The sequence below is a fragment of the Grampus griseus genome, assembly GCF_964374135.1.
Source record: "Grampus griseus genome assembly, chromosome: 20".
Taxonomy (NCBI): Eukaryota; Metazoa; Chordata; class Mammalia; order Artiodactyla; family Delphinidae; genus Grampus; species Grampus griseus.
The window spans coordinates 13574589-13597072 of NC_139014.1; the positions used below are offsets into that span (position 1 = coordinate 13574589).

At 40.5% G+C, this 22484-nt stretch overlaps 1 protein-coding gene across 11 annotated transcripts in view; it reads left to right on the forward strand.

Moving 5' to 3' along the window:
* Positions 1-341: 341 nt before the first annotated feature.
* Positions 342-22484, forward strand: part of BPTF (bromodomain PHD finger transcription factor) — a gene marked incomplete at its 5' end in the record, with an annotated part of 139257 nt that continues 117114 nt past the window's right edge. For all 11 annotated transcript variants that reach the window (XM_082678170.1, XM_082678175.1, XM_082678180.1 and 8 more), the window contains one exon: positions 342-954. In XM_082678170.1, the coding sequence (XP_082534296.1) occupies positions 342-954 (613 nt within the window). The remainder of the gene's footprint in view (positions 955-22484) is intronic.

The following is a 22484-nucleotide window of genomic DNA, read 5'->3' on the forward strand; positions in this document are numbered from 1 at the left end:
CCCGGCGTTGCCGCGCTCCCCCTAGCGGCCGCCGTGCGGCCTCGCTCCGTCCCAGGCTCGTCGGCGGCGCAGCTCACGTGACCGCGCTCCGGGCCTGCGGCCGCTGTCGGTTCCCCCAGTCACCGAGCGAGAGGGAAGAAACAAGATGGCGGCTGAAGGCGATCCGGAGTGGGGCCCCAGCAATTCGGATTGAGCCTTCTCCCTCCACCCGCTTCCGCCGGCCGGGCCCCTCCCGCCCGGCCCCGCGGGCCTCCCCACCCGGCCCCGGCGCCCCCCACCGCCACCCCTCCGCCCGCCCCTCCCCCCTCCGCTTTCCCTTCTCCCCCCGCCTCGGCTCCGACATGAGGGGCCGGCGGGGCAGGCCGCCCAAGCAGCCCGCGGCTCCCGCTGCGGAGCGCTGCGCCCCGGCCCCGCCGCCGCCGCCGCCGCCTACGTCCGGACCCATCGGGGGGCTCCGCTCGCGGCACCGCGGCAGCAGCCGGGGCAGGTGGGCCGCCGCCCAGGCTGAGGTGGCGCCCAAGACGCGGCTGAGCTCGCCCAGGGGGGGCAGCAGTAGCCGGAGGAAGCCGCCGCCGCCGCCGGCCCCCCCTAGCACCAGCGCCCCGGGCCGGGGGGGGCGAGGAGGCGGGGGCGGCAGGACGGGGGGCGGGGGCGGCGGCGGCCACCTGGCCCGGACCACCCCGGCCCGGAGGGCCGTCAACAAAGTGGTGTACGATGACCACGAGAGTGAGGAGGAAGAGGAGGAGGAGGACATGGTCTCCGAGGAGGAGGAGGAGGAGGAGGACGGCGAGGCTGAGGAGACCCAGGATTCCGAGGACGACGAGGAGGATGAGATGGAAGAGGACGACGATGACTCCGATTATCCGGAGGAGATGGAAGACGACGACGACGACGACGCCAGTTATTGCACGGAAAGCAGCTTCAGGAGCCATAGCACCTATAGCAGCACTCCAGGTACCCACCCAGCCCAGTTGCTGCAGACTCCTTCCCCACCTCCTCCCCCTTCTCCCCTCGCTCACTCCCTCTCTGGTCTCCCCCCACCCCCTCCTCCCCCCTCAGACAGAGGGGAAATGCGACGGCACATCAAGTGGCAAAAAACTAGATTTACTAGAGGAAAGAGGCGCATTGTTCAAAATGGAGATTGCATTGTTGCAGTTCGCAGGCCACACACTCGCGCTCTCTCTCCCTCTCCCCCCACCAACCCCCTCTTTTTCCTCTTAAAAATTTGTGCCAGTGCAGTGTCTCCACCGGGCAGGGTTGAAAGTTTGGCACACACACATCCATTGCATTCATTTTTCTCCCCTTGTTTTGGTTTGGTTTTTTGGAATGAAAGAAGCCTCTTGTTTTTGCAGACCTCTTTGCATTTCTAATGTGGTTTCTTTTAGATTTTTATTCTATATCTGTTCCTAAAAAGGGAATTCAGGATTTAGATAGATTGTGCCATGCAAACACACACAAAACATGCTTCTCTTCACACCCCGAGCTGTGTGGTTTTAAAAGTGTGTTAAGGAAATAGATCAGTTGGGTTAGTAGGGGAGCCTTATCTGGTCCTGTGTGTTTGTTTTTATTCTTGAGTGCTAATGGGCGCGTGCAACAGTTGCGGGTAAATGGCCGATTAAAAAGCAAAGCAGAAAAACCAAAGGAAACCAAAACAAATTTAGTATTTCATCTGATTCAAAATCATTTCGGTAAAATGCAAAATAAAATAAGAGACCTCAGGAACATGCGTCTTAACTAATTTGATGCCTTTGCCTGAGAAATGCAGTTTCCTGTCACCTGTTGCAGAGACGTATAGTTGATCATGCAGACGCAATTGCTGAAGATGAACTTTTGGACCAACTCCCAAGTCACACAGCAGAAGTATAGGGAGATTTATTGCAAAATGACTTTTTATTTTCATTCTGTTTCTGAGGATAATAGTCCTCCCTGATCTGTAATGAATTTCTCCATGGTGACTCCTCTCCTATTTTCTCAGAGTTCCTCTAGGCTGGTGCTGAGATACGTTTTGTTTATTTAAAAAACACACACATACACACACACAATGGCGGCTTTGTATTAAATACGTACTTGCGGCTTACTAAATTGTGAAAAAAACCGTAATTTATAGCGATAACCTACAAGACTTTTCCTTTATATTTTTGTTAATCTGGATTAACTAAATTAGAATCCAGTTTTCAGAGCATTTAAAAAGTAAAGTTCGTGAGAGAATAGGATCTTAACAAAGTGATAAAGGTGTGTCACTTGTTTTTAAAAGAGACTAGGATAGTAGAAGTGGTTAAATTTAAGTGTGTCTGTTTTTTTATAAATACCTAAATACTCATTGGAGGAGTATGAGTATTAAGTCAGATGTAAACCTGTTTAGATTGTCCTAACAGCACATGAAGAAGGTAATTTCTTTTGCCTGACAGAATATCTGCCTGTCTTTGGGGTCGGGTGTGGGGAGAGCTGGCAGGAGAATGAAGGGAATGAATCAAATGTCAAGTGTTTGTGTCCCGTATGTAGAAGGGACTACACACCATTCTTCATTTCTTGCCAACTTAATTTTAGTACATCTTTTATAGTAATAGTTTTTACTTTAAGAAATCACATGTGGTCTTTTCTACCAAGAGCCCAGAATGGAAAGACCCGTGGAGAGTAAATTACACTATTGGAGGAAGTTTTCTCAGATGAGACAGAGCTAAGGTGTTTTGGCAGGGTGGTTCAGCTAACTTTAACTCCTCTTTGAAGGCCTAGAAAATAATATTTAGGGTTGAGAGCCGTGTATATGCTGAGTTAAATTACAGTTTGTGGTTAGGTTTCCTTTTTTAAAAAGATGCTTATATCTTTATGTACTTCCATGACATTTCGTTTTTTCTGATGGCATTCGTAGTGCACCTTGTGTATGCTTGTCCTATCTTTATGTGAAATTATGGATTATATATGCTTATATTAATCTTACACCACCTGCATTTCCTAGTACAGCGTGTCTCACACAGCCGGTGCTCATCAGAGATTGGTTGGACAGATGATTGTTAGTAGGTGAGAACTTGTAATAGATGAAGTTGTGCTAATTCTACTGTGGGTGCCATAATTCCTAAATATTTTGGATTTGGGAAACTAAATATTGGTCTAATTAGATTTTGATACATTGACCAGGGAATGTTTTTAGCAGCAGAGTTAGTGTGTTTTGAGCTGCTGTTTCATATTGCTTGCCAGGCATTTTCCTTCCTTTATTGGATGTGGTGTTAACGTGTTAGATGTTTTACTTTTTGAAACATTATTTCTCAAGATTATGGTAGAAGAGATGATACATTTTGCGTTCTAAACTTTTAGAATACGTCTGCTTGCCTAGAACAATGCATGACAGTGAGTTGTTTAGGCTAAGCACCTGTTTAATTAGTTTTATTGTCTGTACTTCTAGGTAAATGTATGTGCTTTGGAAGGAAAAATGTATGTGCTTTGGAAGGAAAAATGTTCTAGATGGTTTGATATCCCCAAGCTCATAAATAAATATGTTTGGTGGATTTGAATCCAGCTGTATTGTCAGGGCTCAGAGAGGAATATACTTTATTGGTAATTTAGAGAAGATTATTAAGCTTTGTAAACTAGAATGTTGGCTTAAGTACTAAATATTGAATTCCTAGTATAAGAAATTACTCATTCATCTATTCATATGTTGAGTACTTTGTAGGTAATATACCTGTTGATGCGAAGACATTGGTTGATGTTACTAGCTTAATTTTCTAAAACCATATATTTAAAAATGTTTATTCACTGGAGGTGAAATGTTTTCCTTTTAATGGAGAGAAATTTTAAATGGGTACGTAAGGTACTCACATGACAGATATTATTATAGGTATAACAATTTGTTAATACAAAATTGAAATCATCTAGTTTTGCTTAAATTCAAGGCATTTGGTTGAATGAGGCTTTTATTTTTATTGTTAAAATTTAGAGTTATTTCAGCCTGTAGGTTTTATGACATAGTTTGCCAGTACATTAAGAAGGATTGTGTAGAAAATCTTTTGAATAGGCATTTGGTAAAGTTCTGACAGCACCTTGAAATCAAGCATTTTCTAATTCAAAAAAATTAAATTAGACTTTAAACAGAATAGTTCTTGCATTTAACTTGTGTGGAACATCTGAGAATACCTAGGTGGTATTTTGATTTTTTTTGTTGTTGTTGTTTTGCGGTACGCGGGCCTCTCACTGGTGTGGCCTCTCCCGTTGCGGAGCACAGGCTTCGGACGCGCAGGCTCAGCGGCCATGGCTCACGGGCGCAGCCGCTCCGCGGCACGTGGGATCTTCCCAGACCGGGGCACGAACCCGCGTCCCCTGCATCGGCAGGCGGACTCTCAACCACTGCGCCACCAGGGAAGCCCCTAGGTGGTATTTTGAAATTTGGAGCTTCTGATGACTTCAGAAAGCAAAAGCGCTGGTGTTGCCCTGGGAGAGTTAGTGATTTATGTCCTCTAAGGCAGGGGTCCGGTACTGGTCCGCAGCCTGTTAGGAACCGGCCTGCACGGCAGGAGGTGAGCGCGAGGAGTGAAGCTTCATCCGCCGCTCCCCATCGCTCACATTACCGCCTGAACCATCACCCCTCCCCCCACCCCCGTGCATGGAAAAATTGTCTTCCATGAAGCCCTGGTGCCAAAAAGGTTGGGGACCTGTGCTCTAAGGATTATGACAGTGGAGATGGGTGGCGTAGGTGCCATGAATGAACTGTAGATTGATCTGAAGCAGAATTTGTTACCTGCTGGCAGTATTTATTCTCACTGGTGTCAACCAAGTATCTTTTCATTGTGCTTGGAATTCCTGATTGCTACAAGTGAGGTACGAAGTGCAGTGGAGATTTAAAGGAGGGCGAGATCATACCCTATTTGGGGGAGTTGGTGTGGGTGTATGCTTCCTGGATGGACATGTGGCTAGTGAGGATGGACATGTGGCTACTGAGGATGGACAGAAGAAGGGAGGGAGCAGCATGAAGCAAGGCACTGATTCTAAGGTGCAGGCAGGCTTAAGTAACCTGCTTTAGCAAGAGCCTGAGTATGTGAATAGGAAATAAAAAAATAAAGCACCATTGTTGGGCAGTACTTAGAGAACCAGGCTATAGCATCTCCCTCATTTGTAGGATAACAATTGGGGTAGATCAGTGATCCTCAGTCATTTTTCACTCCTGGAACACCCAAGGGATTTGCTGTATTCCTATCAGCACCATGTGGGAGCATGAAACAAAACCAAATCAAATCGTGGATACTGTTAAATCACTGATGCAGCCAGTTCTTTCCCCCACAAATTGAGAGAATTAATGGAAGAGGTGATTTCTGAAGTCTCCTCCCCTCCCACCCTCCTGTCTATTTCCGGTCTATTTCATGTGTGGGTATTGGGGATCAATCAGAAGATCGGGAAACAAGCGGGATATGATTTCAGGGGGACATCAGGAAGTTTAGCATTACTTCTGTTCTGCAGGATGGATTGGAAGAGGACAGATAACTGGTGGGGATCTGGATGGGTTTTGTAGCCCTGGATGGGAAGATCAATTCAGGAGGTACTTCAGAATTCTCCAGCATCAGAAGTGTAGACAGAGGAATGCATCAGATATGCCTCTGTAAGAGTGGCAATGCTTTCAGTAGGTACAGGAATTTAAGATTATAAGGGAAATTAATGAGATCTGTTTTCAGGTATTGGTACCTGAAGAGGTTAAACATGAGAATTAAAAGAAAGAAAATGCGGGCCCCAAAGAGTTATTAAAAAGTTGGACAACATGACCTGTGGGTATTAGAGAGGTGTGTCTGAGGTATGCAATAATAGATGGTCTGTGTACAGCTCAGGCTCAGTACTCTTCTGGTGTATATTTGGAAGTGGAGCTGGGTATTGAAATGTGGGTGTGCAGCAGGAATGAGGATATTAAGGCCAGGAGCTCTGGTCTGTTCCGTTAGGTCTGCCTTTCCTCCCTCTTCAAGACCCCATGTCCTCCCTGTGACTGCAGATCCTTGGTGGGGGGGTGCCAGGGGTGAGAAGGTGGTGGTAGTGGTGGCAGACTGGTAGTCTGGGTGACACAGACAGGAGCAAATCCTAGTAGATGCCCTCTTTGCATTGGTTAGATTGCTCCCTCCCTGGTCCGTAGCCATGCTCTGGGGATCTCTTCCTAGAAGTCTTCCCAGAGTTCTGTTGCTCACCTTGGTCTCTTCTCTCTCTCTCTCTCTTTTTTCTTTTTGGCTGCACCGCTTGGCATGTGGGATCTTAGTTCCCCGACCAGAGATCGAACCCGCGCCCCCTGTAGTAGAAGCGCGGGGTCTTAATCACTGGACCGCCAGGGAAGTCCTCTCTTCTCTTTGAATGCCTCTTATAGCAGTTATAGCCTCATCTTCGTAATTTAGCACTAGTTTAGCACTGACCCTCATTATTCTAATTTTTTTCATGCTTTCAGTTCTTTAAAATGATAAGCTTCAGGAGACAGAACATTTCTTAAAAAAAAAACTTACAAAATGCACTTTAAAAGATAGACAGTAAAATGCAGATAGTATTAAAATGCATATAGCTAAATATAACGTTTTAATTGTTTGGTATACTGGTATGTATCAGATTATTCTGTATATTTTTCTAGATACTAAGTTACATTCCTCAAGTATTTTTTGATTGCTGGTTGATTTTTAAAAATAGTAACAGTAAGAGCTAACATTGGACATCTAAATTACTGAATTATTTTTGAGAAGTATTTAATAAAAATTACATTTAAAAAATACCAAAAAATTGGGAATTCCCTGGTGGTCCAGGGGTTAGGACTCTGAGCTCTCACTGACGAGGGCCCAGATTCAATACCTGGTTGGGGAACTAAGATCCCACAAGTTGGCATGGCAAAAAAAAAATTTTTTTTTAAATTATACACACACACACACACACACACACACACACAGTTTTGCATTTTTAAAATAGCAGCTTTATTGAGATACAGTATACGTACCATAAAATTTACCCTTTAAAAAAAAGTGTATTATTCAATGGTTTTTAGTATATTCACGGAGTTGTGAATACATCATCCCTATCTAATTCCAGAACGTTTTTTATCACCCCAACAAGAAACCCATATCCATAGCAGTCACTCCCTGTTCTCTCCCTCCCCTGCTCCATCCCCTGGCAACCATTACTTCATTCTCTGTTGATTTGTCTCTTTTGGAACTTTCTTATGAAAGGAATCATACAATATGTGGCTCCTTTCACTTAGCATAATGTTTTCAAGGTTCATGGATCTTGGAGCATGTAACAGCACTATATTTAAATAATATTCCATTATATGGATATACCGCATTTTGCTCATCCATTCATCACTTCATGGATATTTGAATTGTTTCTACTTTTTGGCTGTTATGAATAATACTGCTGCTAACCTTCGTGTATAGGTTTTTGTCTGGACAAGATGTGTTTATTTCTCTTGGGTATATCCTAGGAGTGGAATAGCTGGATTATTACAAATACAATTTTAGTAGAATCTTTATAACCAGACTTATTTTGTTCATTACAGTAGTTTTAAAACAGTTCTCTTAGGATGAATGAGAGCTGGTTTGTAAATCTTCCAAAATATCTATGATTTTTGGATTGCTTTAGGTCAGCTTGGAGAATTTATACCAGGGTTTGTCAGAGAAGGAGCAGTGTAAGTGGAGTCGTTTTCCCACATAGTCAGTGTGAGGGCGTCTGGCAGGCTTCGGAGGCACCCACATATGTCAGCCCACCGCAAAATTTTAGGCTGTCATGATACGTGAGAGTCTCAGGATTTTAGATAAATCTTTTATGAATGTCAGGGATCTAGGGAGGTAGCATGTAGCACAGAGTTTTAAAGAGTGAAGGATCTGGAACCAGTCCTCATAGGTTTGAATCTGGGCTCTGTGATGATGGGCATTTTGCTCAGCTCTTTGTACCTCACTTTCCTCCTTTGTAAAATGGAGATATCATAGTACTGAATTCAGGATGTTGTGAGGGCTGAATGGGTTAATGCATGTGAAGTGCCTAGAACAGTGCCTGGCATATATATAGTAAAGATTCAATAAATAGTAGCTATTATTGTCTGTGGATTTGTTCCTGAACTGAAAGTGGATACTCTGTAGGGATATAGGGACCTTACAATGTAGTGAGGTAGTATTTTATTCTGTCGAAAGCTGTCAACTGACTCACAAGGTATAAAAATATTTTAAGGACCACATTAAATAAAAATGTACCTGAAAATAGAGCTTTATTTTCCCCCCTTTAAAAGAATTACTAAATGTTTAATTTACCCATTCAAAACATTCAGTTTACCTAACATCTGATTTATTCTAGAACTATAATAAATAATACATTTACTTTAGTTATTTACAGGGGTCAGTTAAAGTAGAAATAGTGCTCTTGATAATTTCAGCTCTTTGGTAGTTCCTCTCCTCCATGCCATTTTCCTCTGCCTGTTCCTTAAACACCAGGTTTCCAGGTTTTCAAACCAGCCCCTGGCCCCCTCACTGTCTCCCTCCTTCCCCTGAGATCTCATTTATTCTCAAGTTGTTTTTAAAAATTGCAATGAAAAATTTAAAAATAGTGTAGATTTACTCCTTTGGGAAAATACATATAATATAAAGATGAAAATGAGAATCATCTGTAATCCCACCAACCAAAGATACTCACTAGACATGTTTCTGTGTGTGTGTGTGTGTATATATATATATATATATATATATATAATTCCACTTACTGTAACCTGCTTTTATCTACACATTTTTTAAAAGTTATAACTAGGATGACACTGAACAAACTGTTTTTCCCTGATATACGGCAAGGTTTTCCCATATCACTGTATCTTTATCAGTCAATTATCCCTAATGATTAGTAATGCTGAGTATCTCTTCACGTGCTTATTTGCTGTCTGTGAAGAAAATCATTGGTGAAGTGTCTGTTGAAATATTTTGCCCGTTTAAAAAATATTTATTTATTTAGGCTGTGCTGGGTCTTACTTATGGCATACGGGATCTTTAGTGGCAGCATGTGGACTAATTAGTTGCAGCATGCATGCAGGATATAGTTCCCTGACCAGGGATTGAACCCAGGCCCCCTGCATTGGGAGTGCAGTGTTATCCACTGGACCACCAGGGAACTCCCTTTGCCCAGTTTTTAATTGGGTGGTTTTCTTATTATTGAATTTGGAAAGTTCAGCTAACATAATAATTATTTATGATATATAATTTCCCAAAGCTCTTTTCTCTGTTCCTTTTTCAGAGCATTCTCTTCTTGGATGCAACATCCTGACTTATCTCTCTAAGGATATTTATTATAGTTTTTTTTTTTTGAAGATTTCTTCTGTTTCTTTTGTTTTCTCAGATTCCTTTCTTAGGTTTTAGTTTTTTCTCTTTGATATTGGAGACTTTTTTCAAGTGCCTCGTGATCCTCAACTGTTCATATTTAGGAGTGAAGCACTGGGTAGCACTTTGTGGGTGGCCATGGGTTGTCAGCTGGTGGGTTTCACTGCAGAGTAATTGGGCAGTGGAACCCCAGGTATCAATTTTTGTTTTTGTGAATTTTTGTTTTCTCTTTCACTCTTTTTTTTTTTTTTCTCCTGTGAGTCTATTTGGTTTCTTAAGGAAAGATTTCGTAAATCTTTTTCCTGGGGCTGGTAGTAGGGGTCCGAGGGCACGTGACCAATATCCTGGGAAGCCAGATGAGGGAGGGTGACTAGGGCTCACACCTTGGAGTAGGCACACTTCACTGAATTTCTCTGTTACGAACCCTGAGCCAACTTTTTTTTTTTTTAAGTGTGGTGTAATTGACATACAACATTATCTTAGTTGCAGGTGTACAGCATAATGGTTTGATATATATATACATTGCCGAATGATCACCACAGTAAGTCTAGTTAACACCTGTCAACATACATAGTTACAAAAACATGTTCTTTTTCTTGTGATGAGAACTTTTGAGATCTGCTCTCTTAGCAACTTTCACATATACAATATAGCACTCTTAACTATAGTTACCATGTTGTACAGTACATCCCCATAACTTATTTGTATTGATATTATAACTGGAAGTTTATAGCTTTTCACCCCCTTCACCCATTTTGCCCACCCCCTATCCCCTGCTTCTGGCAGCCATCAGTCTGTTCTCTGTATCTATGAGCTTGCTTGTTGGCTTGTTTTTTAGGTTCCATATATAAGTGAGATCATACGGTATTTGTCTTTTTCTGTCTGACTTATTTCACTTAGCATAATGCCCTAAGGGTCCATCCATGTTGTCACAAATGGCAGGATTTTCTTCTTTTTTATGGCTGAATCATATTCCATATATGTATATTGTGTGTGTGTGTGTGTGTGTGTGTGTGTATGTGTATACACCACATTTTTTTAATCCATTCATCCATCAATGGATACTTAGGTTGTTTCATGTCTTGGTTATTGTAAATAATGTTTCAGTAAACATGGCGGGTATAGATGTCTTTATTTTTTTTTGCGGTACGCGGGCCTCTCACTGTTGTGGCCTCTCCTGTTGCGGAGCACAGGCTCCGGACACGCAGGCTCAGCGGCCATGGCTCACGGGCCCAGCCGCTCCGTGGCATGTGGGATCTTCCCGGACCGGGGCACGAACCCGTGTCCCCTGCATCGGCAGGCGGACTCTCAACCACTGTGCCACCAGGGAAGCCCCTAGATGTCTTTTTGAGATAGTGATATCTTTTCCTTTGGATATATCCAGAAGTGGAATTGCTGGATCATATGGTAATTCTATTTTTCATTTTTTGAGGAACTTTCATACTGTTTTCCATAGTGGCTGCACCAATTTACATTCCTACCAGCAGTGCATAAGGGTTTCCTTTTTTCCACATCCTCGCCAACACTTGTTATTTCTTGTCTTTTTGATAATAGCCATAATAACAGGTGTGAGGTGATACCTCATTGTGGTTCTTTTCTCTTTGTTCTAGTATGTTTTTACCTTTTGTACTTCTTTGTTGTCAATTCACCAAGTGTTGAGAGGAAAAGGATATTAGCTCATGTTACATATTTATCATATATAAAGTGAAGTCTCATTAAGTATTTCTTTACAAAACGGTTAAAAAATAACTTATCTAATACTTATTCAGCGTGCAAGGTACTGTGTTAAAACCTTCACAGAGATCCAGTGATGGATAAGAAATGGTCCCTACTCTCAGGTCTTTATTCTTTCAAGAGGGAATAATAAAACAGTGCATAAATATAAAATAATATAGGGCAGGCTGTGGTAAGTGCTGTAAGAAAAACAAATTAGGGAGAGAGATCATATTCTATATATTTGGGAGATCAGAAATGGTGTCAAGAACAAGGTTGAATTTGAGATATTCCTTGAAGATTGGGTAGGATTTCTCCAGGTGGAGATTGAACAGAAAGAGAAAGGAGGAGGTGAAAGGTAACAGATGACAGGAAGGTGAACGTTCAGGGACTGCGTACTTGATGTCTGAGTGTGGAGGAGGCGAGACTGTAGAGAAGTGGAGATTATGTTTTGGTCCAATTTGAATAAATGCCAGTCTGAGGAATTTGAACTTAGTAGGCAGTGTGTAGTCATTGAATGTTTTAAAAGTGGCGTATGTCATGATAAAGCTGAGCTTTTTGGGAATTCCCTGCCGGTCCAGTGGTTAGGGCTCCACGCTTCCACTGCAGGGGGCATGGGTTCGATCCCTGGTCGGGGAACTAAGACCCGCATGTCATGTGGTGCCGCCAAAAAAAAAAAAAAAAGCTGAGCTTTTTGAAAAATAATCTGGCTTTGGTGTATAGGATTTATTGGAATAGGAGGGGGCTGGTATAATAACTTTTCATAGCTACATAAGATCCCATCCTAAGGCTTTACCAAGTAGTTAAGCTGTGCTGTACAGTCATTCCTTGGTATCTGCAGGCAGTTGGCGGCTGGACCCCCCCCCCCATGATACCTAAATCTGCTGGTGCTCAAGACTCTTATATAAAATGGTGTTGTACAGTTGGCCCTCGAAATCCTTGGATGCCAAACCTGTGGATATGGAGGGCCGACTGTTTACGTTTGCTGTGATTACCTGTAGTGACTAAACCTTTAGATAAATCTTGGTTCACATTACTGGTTTTTTTTAAGGCTTTTACTATGTAATACTAATAATTATAAATATTATATAACATATATATTAGGTAATGTATAATATACATATTATACTAATACAATATGTGTCATTATATTATAAATATTATAGATATATTTCCACCAGCAGTGTATGAAAGTGCCCATTTCACCAGCACCAGTTATTTATAAACCATCTTTGCATCCAGTGGGTTAAAAGCCCTCTTGTTTCTCTTGTTTGAATTTGCATTTTTTGACTAATAAAATTTAATGCTTTCATGACCTCTGACACCCAAATCTCTGTAGTCATGGTTTCCTTCCTGTGTTTTAACTAATGGATGAGTGAATACTTCTTGAACCCCTCCACTTAGAAGTCCTGTAGGCACATCCAGTTCAACATGTTCCAAATAGAATTCATGCTTTAGAGACTGCTCCTAACCTCCCATTTCCTTGTTCAGTGAATAATGGCACTGCCCACTGAATTGCCCAAGTCAGAAGTGAGGAAGTACCAGACTCCTCCCTGTGCCTCACCCTCCATGTGCAGGCTTGTCACCAGGCCCTGTGAAGTTTACATCTTACATATCTCTTAAATATATTTCAGCTCTCTTGTCCATCCATGCTAATGGTTACCTAAATCAGGCCTTCTTTATCCCTTACTTGGCTTCTTAAGGAAACAGCCTGCCTGCCCGCCTGGCCTCCTTTTGTCCATTCATCTCTCATATCCATCTTCCACGTACATACTGCTCTGCTCTGAGACAAATCTGACCATGTTATGCCCTTTCTTAAAAATCTGTGGGAAAATGATTATGTGCTTTAGTGTAGGTGGATAGTTCTGACCTGGCTTTTGCTTCCTCTACCAGCCTCATCTTCTGTTGCTTCATTTATTTGTTCACTTATTTTAAAAATACCTGTTGAGAACCTACTATGTTCCAGGCACTCTTTGGGATGCAGCCAGGAATAAAGCAGACATGGCCCCTGCCCTGAAACAGCAGGGAAGGTAGCCAGTGTAACAGTGAGAGAAGTGCTTCCAAAAGGGGCAAGTAAGAATGACTTCATGGGCGTGGGGCGGGGAGTGTCAGAAAAGGCCTCCCTGAAGAGGTGACAGGTGAGCTCCAAATGGAAGTAGCCGGCAGAGGGGAGGGGAAAGAGGATTCTAGGCCATAGGATCACCACATGCAATGGAGTGGAGGGAAAACCATGAAGGATGTCAAAGCCAGCAGTGCTGTGATCAGGTTGGTGTTTTTTAAAAAAAAGTCCCTCTGGCTATAGAATAGATAATGAATTGGAGTGGGATAAGAATTGATGAAGGGAATTAGGCTGTTGAAGTAGACCAGGTGACAGATTTTGTACCTTGGAGAGAAATATTCAAAAAATAATTTAGTATTTAGGATGTCACATCTTAGTGATAGATTGGTTAGTTGGGATGTGGTCAAGGTTGAATTGACTTCTAAATCTCCTTTATTTCTCTCTTTATTCACAACTTATTTCTCTTCACCTTGAATTTGATTGTCAAGTAATGCTGAATTCTTTGTAAAAGTTCCCCTCAAACACCTCGTAGTGGGACTTCCCTGGTGGTGCAGTGGTTGAGAATCCACCTTCCAATGCAGGGGACACGGGTTCGATCCCTGGTCTGGGAAGATCCCACATGCCACGGAACAACTAAGCCCGTGTGCCACAACTACTGAGCCTGTGCTCTAGAGCCTGGGAGCCACAACTACTGAGCCCGCACACCACAACTACTGAAGCCCGCTCGCCTAGAGCCCTTGCTCCACAACAAGAGAAGCCACCGCAGTGAGAAGCCCACGCACCGCAACAAAGAGTAGCCCCCGCTCGCCGCAACTAGAGAAAGCCTGCGTGCGGCAATGAAGACCCAACACAGCCAAAAATAAATAAATTTATTTAAAAAAAAAAACACCTCATAGTTATTCACTGCTGTGATGACTAACTCCTGGTCACGCATCCATCACCTTCTCCAGCTTGTCTTCTCTGGTCACCATTCCCTTTTCCTTAGGTGAGACTAAGTTCCTTTACCTCTCCCTAACCCCCCAGGACCATGTGCATTTATATGTTTAGTTTCCAAATATTTCAAGGTGTTCTAGGTTTCTTTCTTTCTGTTACTGATTTCTAATTTAATTTCATTGTGTTCAGAAAGCATACTTTGTATGACTTTAATTCTGTAAAACATTTTTAGAGGTTTGTTTTGTGCCCCAAAATGTTGTCTGTCTAGGTGAACGTTCCAAGTGTACTTGGAAAGAAGGTGTATTCTGCTGCGGGTGGGTAGAGTGTTCCATAAGTGTCAGTTAGGTCAAGTTGGTTGCATTATGAACGTCTTCTGTATCCTTGCTGATTTTCTACCTGCTTGTTCTATTGATCACCAAGAGAGAATTGTTGAAGTCTACAAATATTGTCATGGATTTGCCTATTTCTCTTTGGAGTTCTGTTAGTCTTCATGTATTCTGAGGCTCTGTTATTAAGTACTAAACATTTAGGAAGGATTATTTGACCCCTTCATCATTATATCTTTATTTGTTAAGACATCGTACTGAAATGGACTCTAATTATCTGTCTGTCTACTTCACCCGAACCTGTCTTAGGGCAGGGAGACTCTTCATTCATCTCCCTCTCCTTCGTGCCGCTCAGTCTCTAGCATGCAGTAGGCAGCACAGGTAATTGTTGAACTGAGTGTATGAGTCAAAAAAAATTTCTCTAGATTCTTTTCACCCTTAGTTCTGCCCTGTCCAGTATGGCAGCCACTAGCCACGTGGGGCTATTTAAATTTAAATTGAGTAAAATTCAAACTTCAGTTCTTCATTGACACTAGCTACATTTCCAGTGCCCAGTAGCCATGTGTGATGTAGAACATTTGGGTCACTTCATATCATCACAGAAAGTTCTCTTGGGCTGACCGTGTTACTGTCGCCAGTCTGCTTCTGCTAAACTGTGAGAATTTACCTAGCATCCCTTTTCCTCTAGCCTTTTATTTGCTCTGAATCCTGCGCGGCCTGGGTAGCCCCAGCAGTTGGCTGTGGTTCTTCTCTGTTAAGCCTGTCAGCCCAGCGTTATTTGTGGATGTGATGGTGTTGAATTTCTGCAGTGAGACTTGGGCTCATCTTTGCGACGATGGCATCATTTGTTGTTCTCTGGGGTAGGGGAAGAGGTAGTCAGCTAACCTTCAGTTTTAGAAAATCTGCCATGGTCCTGATAAAATTAAGCTAAGTCATAGATGCAGGACAAAAGGGAAAGAATTAAAATTCAGAGACTTTTAGGTGAGAAATTTAGTTTGATAACTCAGGGAATTCCTGTATTGTAAAAGTTGGTATGTGAACTGAATTGTCACATACTGGTGTGTTGTTTCAGTTGTCTGAGTTCGATATAAAACCTCTTTCTCAGGAGTCTCTGGACAAATGATTTAATTACTTCAGTAGTTTTCAAGGAAAAGACATCACTTTTTGAGTGGAATTCTTTTGTTACTTAACCAATGTTAAATTGCAATTATGGAACCTCAGAAGATTTGCTAAGAAAGCTCATGCTTACACTCTTCTCTACTCATGGATGTGTTCTAGAATTCACACACTTGGGAGACTGCATGGCCAAGTGATTCATACTGAATGACAGTGTTCAGTAGGTGCAATTTCTACATTTTGCTGCTATGGCTTCCTGCTTGGTTTCAGGATGTTAACATTGCCTCCTTTGAGGTCTGTTTATAGTGTATTCTATTTATGGAACTTAAAAAGCATTTCAGAAACGCACATATTAATCTGTGTGGAATTTCTCTTCTTGTCCTTTTTCCTTCTAATGCTTGCATAGCTATATTGAGACTTGTCTGAGGAAATAGTCCAGCATTTAAAGTAGCTAATAAAATTTTAGCCCTTCCCATCAGCGCAGTTTTCCCTGTTTTTCTAGACATCAAAATTATTTCACACACTCTTTGCAGTCTTAGTAAATTACCCTTTTCTCCAACTTATGACCATAATCTGCTTTCACAATGTTATGCAAATAATTAAAAAATTAAAAAGTGATTTTACTGTAATTTCAGATACATATTTGAACTCTTTAGCTTGAATTGTCTGGGTGAAATGCCTCAAATTTCTGATTCTCTGTAAACTTGGAAGATTGCCTTTATCCAGATATATTATTATCCTTAATTGCCTAAACAGCTTGAGTTATAAAATCTCCCTGCATTTCAGGAGAAACCTAACAATGGGAGCTTGTTTATGGCAGGGGACACAAACTCAAATGCTACAGGGTCCAAGTAAATTAAAGATGTGAAGTGGCCTTTTTTTCCCTTTATTAATGCAAAACTGCATTTGCTGTTAAAGTTTATTTGCCTTGAAAAACTAACCCTATTGGAATTTTAGTCCCTTTTTGCTTTTACAGACAGTGCTGTTGTAAGTGTGCTAGAGATGTATCTTTAGTCGCCCAGCCTGGTGTTTCTATAAGGTGGATTCCTAAGAGTAGGGTGGTTGGGTTACATTTCATAGGCTGAACCAGGTTATACTCTCATTACTATTGTTCTTAGACCTTCCCTAATCCGTGTTTATGTGGCTTTTAAACTGACTTTTTCTGGAACTTACCGAAGTTTACTCAGACCTTTAGCGGGTATTTTTGGATATAGACTAGGCCCAAAATCCTTTCCTCATCATTTATTGGTAAATACACTTATTTATAATATGAAAGCCTGAGGTTTAGCTCCTAAATTGGGAGGCAGATGTCTCTCTTCAGAGTTTTCTGGCCAAGTGGGAATGGAATTTTTTTTATTGCTTCTTAGCTTGAATTTGACCTTAGAGGCGTCATTCCTCTGTGGGGCTTATTAGTTTACTCACCTGTAAAGTGTAGATTGGACTAGATGATCTAATGCGCAAGGGATTGGCAGACTTTTCTCTTAAAGTGCTGTATAGTAAATATTTTAGTCTTTGTGGGCCACACTGTCTCTGCTGCAACTACTCAACTCTGCCACTGTAACATGATAGCAGCTGGAGACAATAAGTAGACAAATGAGTATGGCTGTGCTTGAATAAACCTTTATTTGTAAAAACAGTCTGTGGCTGGCCATAGTTTGCCAACCTCTTTCTGAGGTCTTGACATTCATTAATCTCTGATTTGGATAACTAGGTTAGGAAAAAAGCTTTGAATTTTTAAAATAACACTTTTTTTTTTTTTTTTTTGCGATACGCGGGCCTCTCACTGTTGCGGCCTCTCCAGCTGCGGAGCACAGGCTCCGGTCGCGCAGGCTCAGCGGCCATGGCTCACAGGCCCAGCCGCTCCACGGCATGTGGGATCCTCCCGGACCGGGGCACGAACCCGTGTCCCCTGCATTGGCAGGAAGACTCCCAACCACTGCGCCACCAGGGAAGCCCCTAAAATAACACTTTTGAAAGTCTAGTAAGAACTTCAAATTTTATTTTTGCTTTTTCTCTTTATCAGGAAAGAAATATAGAAAATTTAGAAAACTCAGAAGATAACATTAATATTTTGGTCACTCTCCTTTGATAACCAGCTTTGTGTGTATATTCATGAGGAGTACTTACATGTGTAGAAACGTACATATTTTTTTATAAAATTGGATAGTGCATAATTGGTTTTATGAATCTTTTCCCTTATAGCATGAAATCTTACTGCATCGTTAAATAATTTGTGTATGAAAATGTCTGCTGTCATGGAGCTTCTAGTGGAGAGCTCATGGATTTTAAAAATTAATTTTGTATTTAGCCACCTCTTCTCTTTTCTAATAGTTTCTAATAGCTTATTTTTTGATTGGGTTGGAATTTCTAGGAATAACATTTCATCAGCTTCAAACATGAAGCATATACATACATCTGCTTTTCTTATATTTATACCTCCTTTTTGTTTCTTTTCAAATTGCACTGTCTACCACCTCTAAAACAATGTTAAATACTAGTTGAAATGAGGAGCATCTTAGTGCACTTTCTAAATTTAATGGGACTGATGCTAATATTTCACTGTGAATTGTTATGCTGACCATTGACTTTTTTGTTTTGTTTTGTTTTTTGCTATCCTAATAAGCATAAAGGGATATTTCATTTTGGTTTGGAATTTAAGTGCTTTGTTGCCTATGTGATGTGCATGTATTTTCTCCTGGTCTGTGGCTTGTGTTTCACTCTCTTAACTGTCTAATCAATGAGCACATTTTGTCTCTCCATTAATTCAAGTCTTTGATCTCTTTCATCAGTGTTTTATTGTTTTTGGCCTACTGGTCTTTTTCATATTATTACATTTGTACCTAAGTATTTGATGATTTTTGGTGCTATTACAATTAGTACTTATTTTTTAAATTTGCATTTCCAGTTATTTATTGTTATAATAGAAATATAATTGATTTTTGTGTATTGATCTTTGTGACCTTGTTAAACTCAAGTGTTAGTCTAATAGATTTTTTTTTTTTTTGTAGATTTCTTGGGATTTTCTACATAGGTAATCATGTTGCCTGGCAAATAGAGATTATTTTATGTTTTCCTTTTCCAAGCTGGATTTTCTTTTTCTTATTGAAGTATAATTGATTTACAATATTGTGTTAGTTTCAGGTGTACAGCAGAGTGATTCAGTTTTATTTAATTCTTTTTTTCGATTCTTTTCCATTATATTTTATTATAAGATATTGAATATAGTTCCCTCTGCTATACAGTAAATCTTTGTTGTTTATCTGTTTTATGTAAAGGTAGTGTGTATCTGTTAATCCCATACTCCCAATTTATCCCTGTCCCCCCTTCCCCTTTGGTAACCATAAGTTTGTTTTCTATGTCTGTGAGTCTGTTTCTGTTTTGTAAATAAGTTCATTTTTACTATTTTTTTAGATTCCACATATAAATGATATCATATAATATTTGTCTTTCTCTGTCTGACTTAACTTCACTTAGTATGATTTCCTCTAGGTTCATCCATGTTGCTGCAAATGGCATTGTTTCATTGTGGTTTTATGGCTGAGTAATATTCCGTTGTGTATATATACCACATGTTCTTTATCCATTCCTCTGTTGATGGACACTTAGGTTGCTTCCACGTCTTGACTATCGTAAAAATTGGTTTCTAATTTAACTTCATATGTCAGAGAACATACTGGGTATGACTAAAAATGTTTAAAAAATGAAGTCATTTGAGATTTGTTTTATGACCCAAAGCATTGTCTGTTTAGGTGAATATTCCATGTGTACTAGGAAATAAGAGTCTGCTGCTGTTGGGTAGAGTGTTCCATAAATGTGATTAACTGTCGTTGATAGTGTTCTTAAAGTCTTCTATATCCTTGCGGATTTTCCATCTACTTGTTCTGTTGATTACTAAGAGAGGAGTGTTGAAATCTACAACTATTGTTATAGATTTGTTCTCTGTCTCCTTGCAGTACTGTATGTTTATGCCTTATATATTTTGTGGCTCTGTTATTAGGTTCATAAACATTTATGGTTGTTGGTCTTTTGATTATTTGACCCCTTTATCATTATGAAATGACCTTCTTTACTCTGGTAATATTCTTTGCTTAAAATCTGCTGTTTGATATTAATATAACCAGTTCAGCGTCTTTCTTTTTGAATAGTGTTAGCATGGTGTATCTTTTTCCACCCTTTTCCTTTTAGTTTGTACTATGTCATATATATATATATATATATATATATTTTTTTTTTTTTTGCCGTGCTGCATGGCATGCGGGATCTTACCCCATCCAGGGATCGAACCCGTGCCTCCTGCGGTGGGAGCGCAGAGTCTTAACCACTGGACCTCTATGGAAGTCCCTAGTATATATTTTAAAGGGGTTCCTTGTTTTGTTTTTTTAAAAAGCCAGTCTTCTGACAGTGAATTTAGGCTATTTACACTTAATATAATTTTTTTTTTTTTCTTTTTTGGCCGTGCCTCACAGCTTGGTTTGCAGGGTCAGTTCCCTGACCAGTGATTGAATCCGTGCCCTTGGTAGTAAAGCATGGAGTCCTAACCACTGGACTGCCAGGAAATTCCCATCTTTTTTTTTTTTGGTTCCTCTGTTTCCCTTTCCTGCCTGCTTTTGGATTAGTTGAACATTGCCCTATTTTAATTTATTAGCTTTTTGGTTTATGTCTGTGCTATTTTTTTAGTGGTTCCTCTAGGAATTACAAAATACTTATCTACTTAAAGTTAGCATTTTATCCCTTTAAGTAAAATTTAAAAGTGTCACAACCATAGAGGTTCCCTTATCCTAGCCCTCTCCCCAATGCTATAAGTGTCGTATATATCTACAGTTGTCCCTCTGTATCTGTGGGGGATTGATTCCCAGGACCCTTGTGGATACCAAAGTCTCTGGATGTCAGATCCCTTGTATAAAGTGGCACCGTACAGTTGGCCCTCTGTATCAGACTCTACATACATTAAAGCTCCACTAGATGATGTTACAATTTTTGCTCTCAACCACTGTACATATATATATATATATTTTAACTGTACGTATTTTAAAGAGTTTAACTGTACGTATGCTTAAGAGTTGAAACAACCTTTTTTGTTTTTTAATTTCTTGTTCTTCCTTTATTCCTGAAAGTCCAGTTTTCACTCTAGTATCATTTCTGTTTCTTTTACCATTTGTTTTTTTGTTGTTCTTTCATAATTGAGATTTTATTGGCTGTTTTGAGGATCAGTACACAGACATTTCAATTTGTACAAATTCTTGACATACATACCAAAACTCTAAAAAATCATGTAGTTGTGATTCTTTTCTGAACAGTTATTCCAGTGACTTTCCAACTTAAAATGTGGAGGCAAATTTTCCTTGACAGGATATCAAGTACCAGTATCTTCAAATATTGATATGCTGTTACATCATTAAGTCTCACTAATTCACAATTTAATATCACATACACTACATACTAAAATTGTCGATCGTCTACAGCACATTAACAAAATTACTAGAAGAACTGGACTACCATGACCAAAGATGTTACAGAGTACACAGAATTCTGACCAGGAGAGCCAAGATCAAGGAGTGAGTGGTTTGCTTTAGGAAACTCTGTTAGTTTTCCTTCATCTGAAATGTTTTTATTTTGCCTGAATTGTGGAAGAGTATTTTTGAAGGATATAGAATGCTGGGTTGATATTTCTCTAAGCACTTTAAAGATGTCCCATTCTCTGCGGTTATTTGAATTATTGTTCTCTCATATGTAATGTTGTTTTTTTCTCTTGCTGCTTTGTAGATTTTTCTTTAGCTATATGTTCTGGAATTCCTTCTGTACTCTGGCTTGCGGAGGGGGGGGGGCCCTTTTCTTGATCTACTGGCTAGAAAGATGTGAGTTTCTTGTAGATTCTGTAGTTGGAGCCTCCCTTGAGGCAGGGGCCGGAAGAGGGGGAAAAAAGTAAAATAACAACAAAACAGGGGATTTCCCTCATGCTCTTCAGCACACAGGGGACCCTTTTCCTCAGTCCTCTGCCTGAAAGACAGGGCTTCTCTGAGTTTTTTCTGTTCATGCTTTTTGCCGTAGATTCACTGTGAGCTTGTTCTATTCCAGGAGAGAAAATAGGGAAACAGTCCTCTGCTTGTTGTTTGTTGTTGCCTCTTCTAGTTTCGACTCCCCTACCTGGTCCTTGTGCTTTTGCTTCCCCCCCTCCCCCCCATAATCCTTTGGTGGTTGCTTTTTCTGTATTTTGTCCAGAGTTTTCAGTTTAGTGGAGCCATTATCTCCAGTGAGCTTATTACTCCATCTTGGCTTGGCTTTGGACCACATTCTTCTTGTGAGCTGCATAGTGTTCCCTTGTGCGGAAGTACAATATTATAGTTTTTTGTTTTAGCCAGTTCCTTACTGGGTGGACATTTAGGTTATATACAGCTTTGGCACTGTTGCAAACAGTGCCAAAATGAATGTACATGTGAGTTATGTTATATGGTAAATTCTTAGAAAGGGGATTGCTAGATTAAAAGGTATGTATTATTCTGTAATTTTTCATAGATATTTACACATAGTATGCTTCTGGATTTTATTTGCTATTTTTAACTTTATTTTAATAACTATGATTGACCCATGATTTCTTTTGTGGAGGGGGTGGTACATGTCTTTTGTTATTAGGTTTTGGTGTCACTGTTATCCTGGTTTTTTTTTTTTTTTTTTTTAATCTTTTTTTTATCCTGGTTTTTTTAAGAGGACTTTTAAAATCTTTTCTTCTTTTTCTGTCCTCTGGAATGTTTTGAAAACCATCCTGGCTGGGTGCTGTTTTAGGGGCAAGAGCTCGCTGACATCTTCTTCAGTTTCTCCCATAATTATTGGTTTGTTTTCTGTTCTTTGATTTAGTTTTGGTGTTTGGTAATTCTCTGACGGTCATCCTTTCACCCAGGTTTTAGACTTTATTAGCATTCTTTTAATAGCTTCTGTACCTGTGGCAAGTTCCCCTTTATCATCACCAATTTTATTTATTGTGCTTGGTCCCACCTTTTCTTGATTAGGTTAGTTCTAGTTGTGCCCTGTAGATTGCCTGTC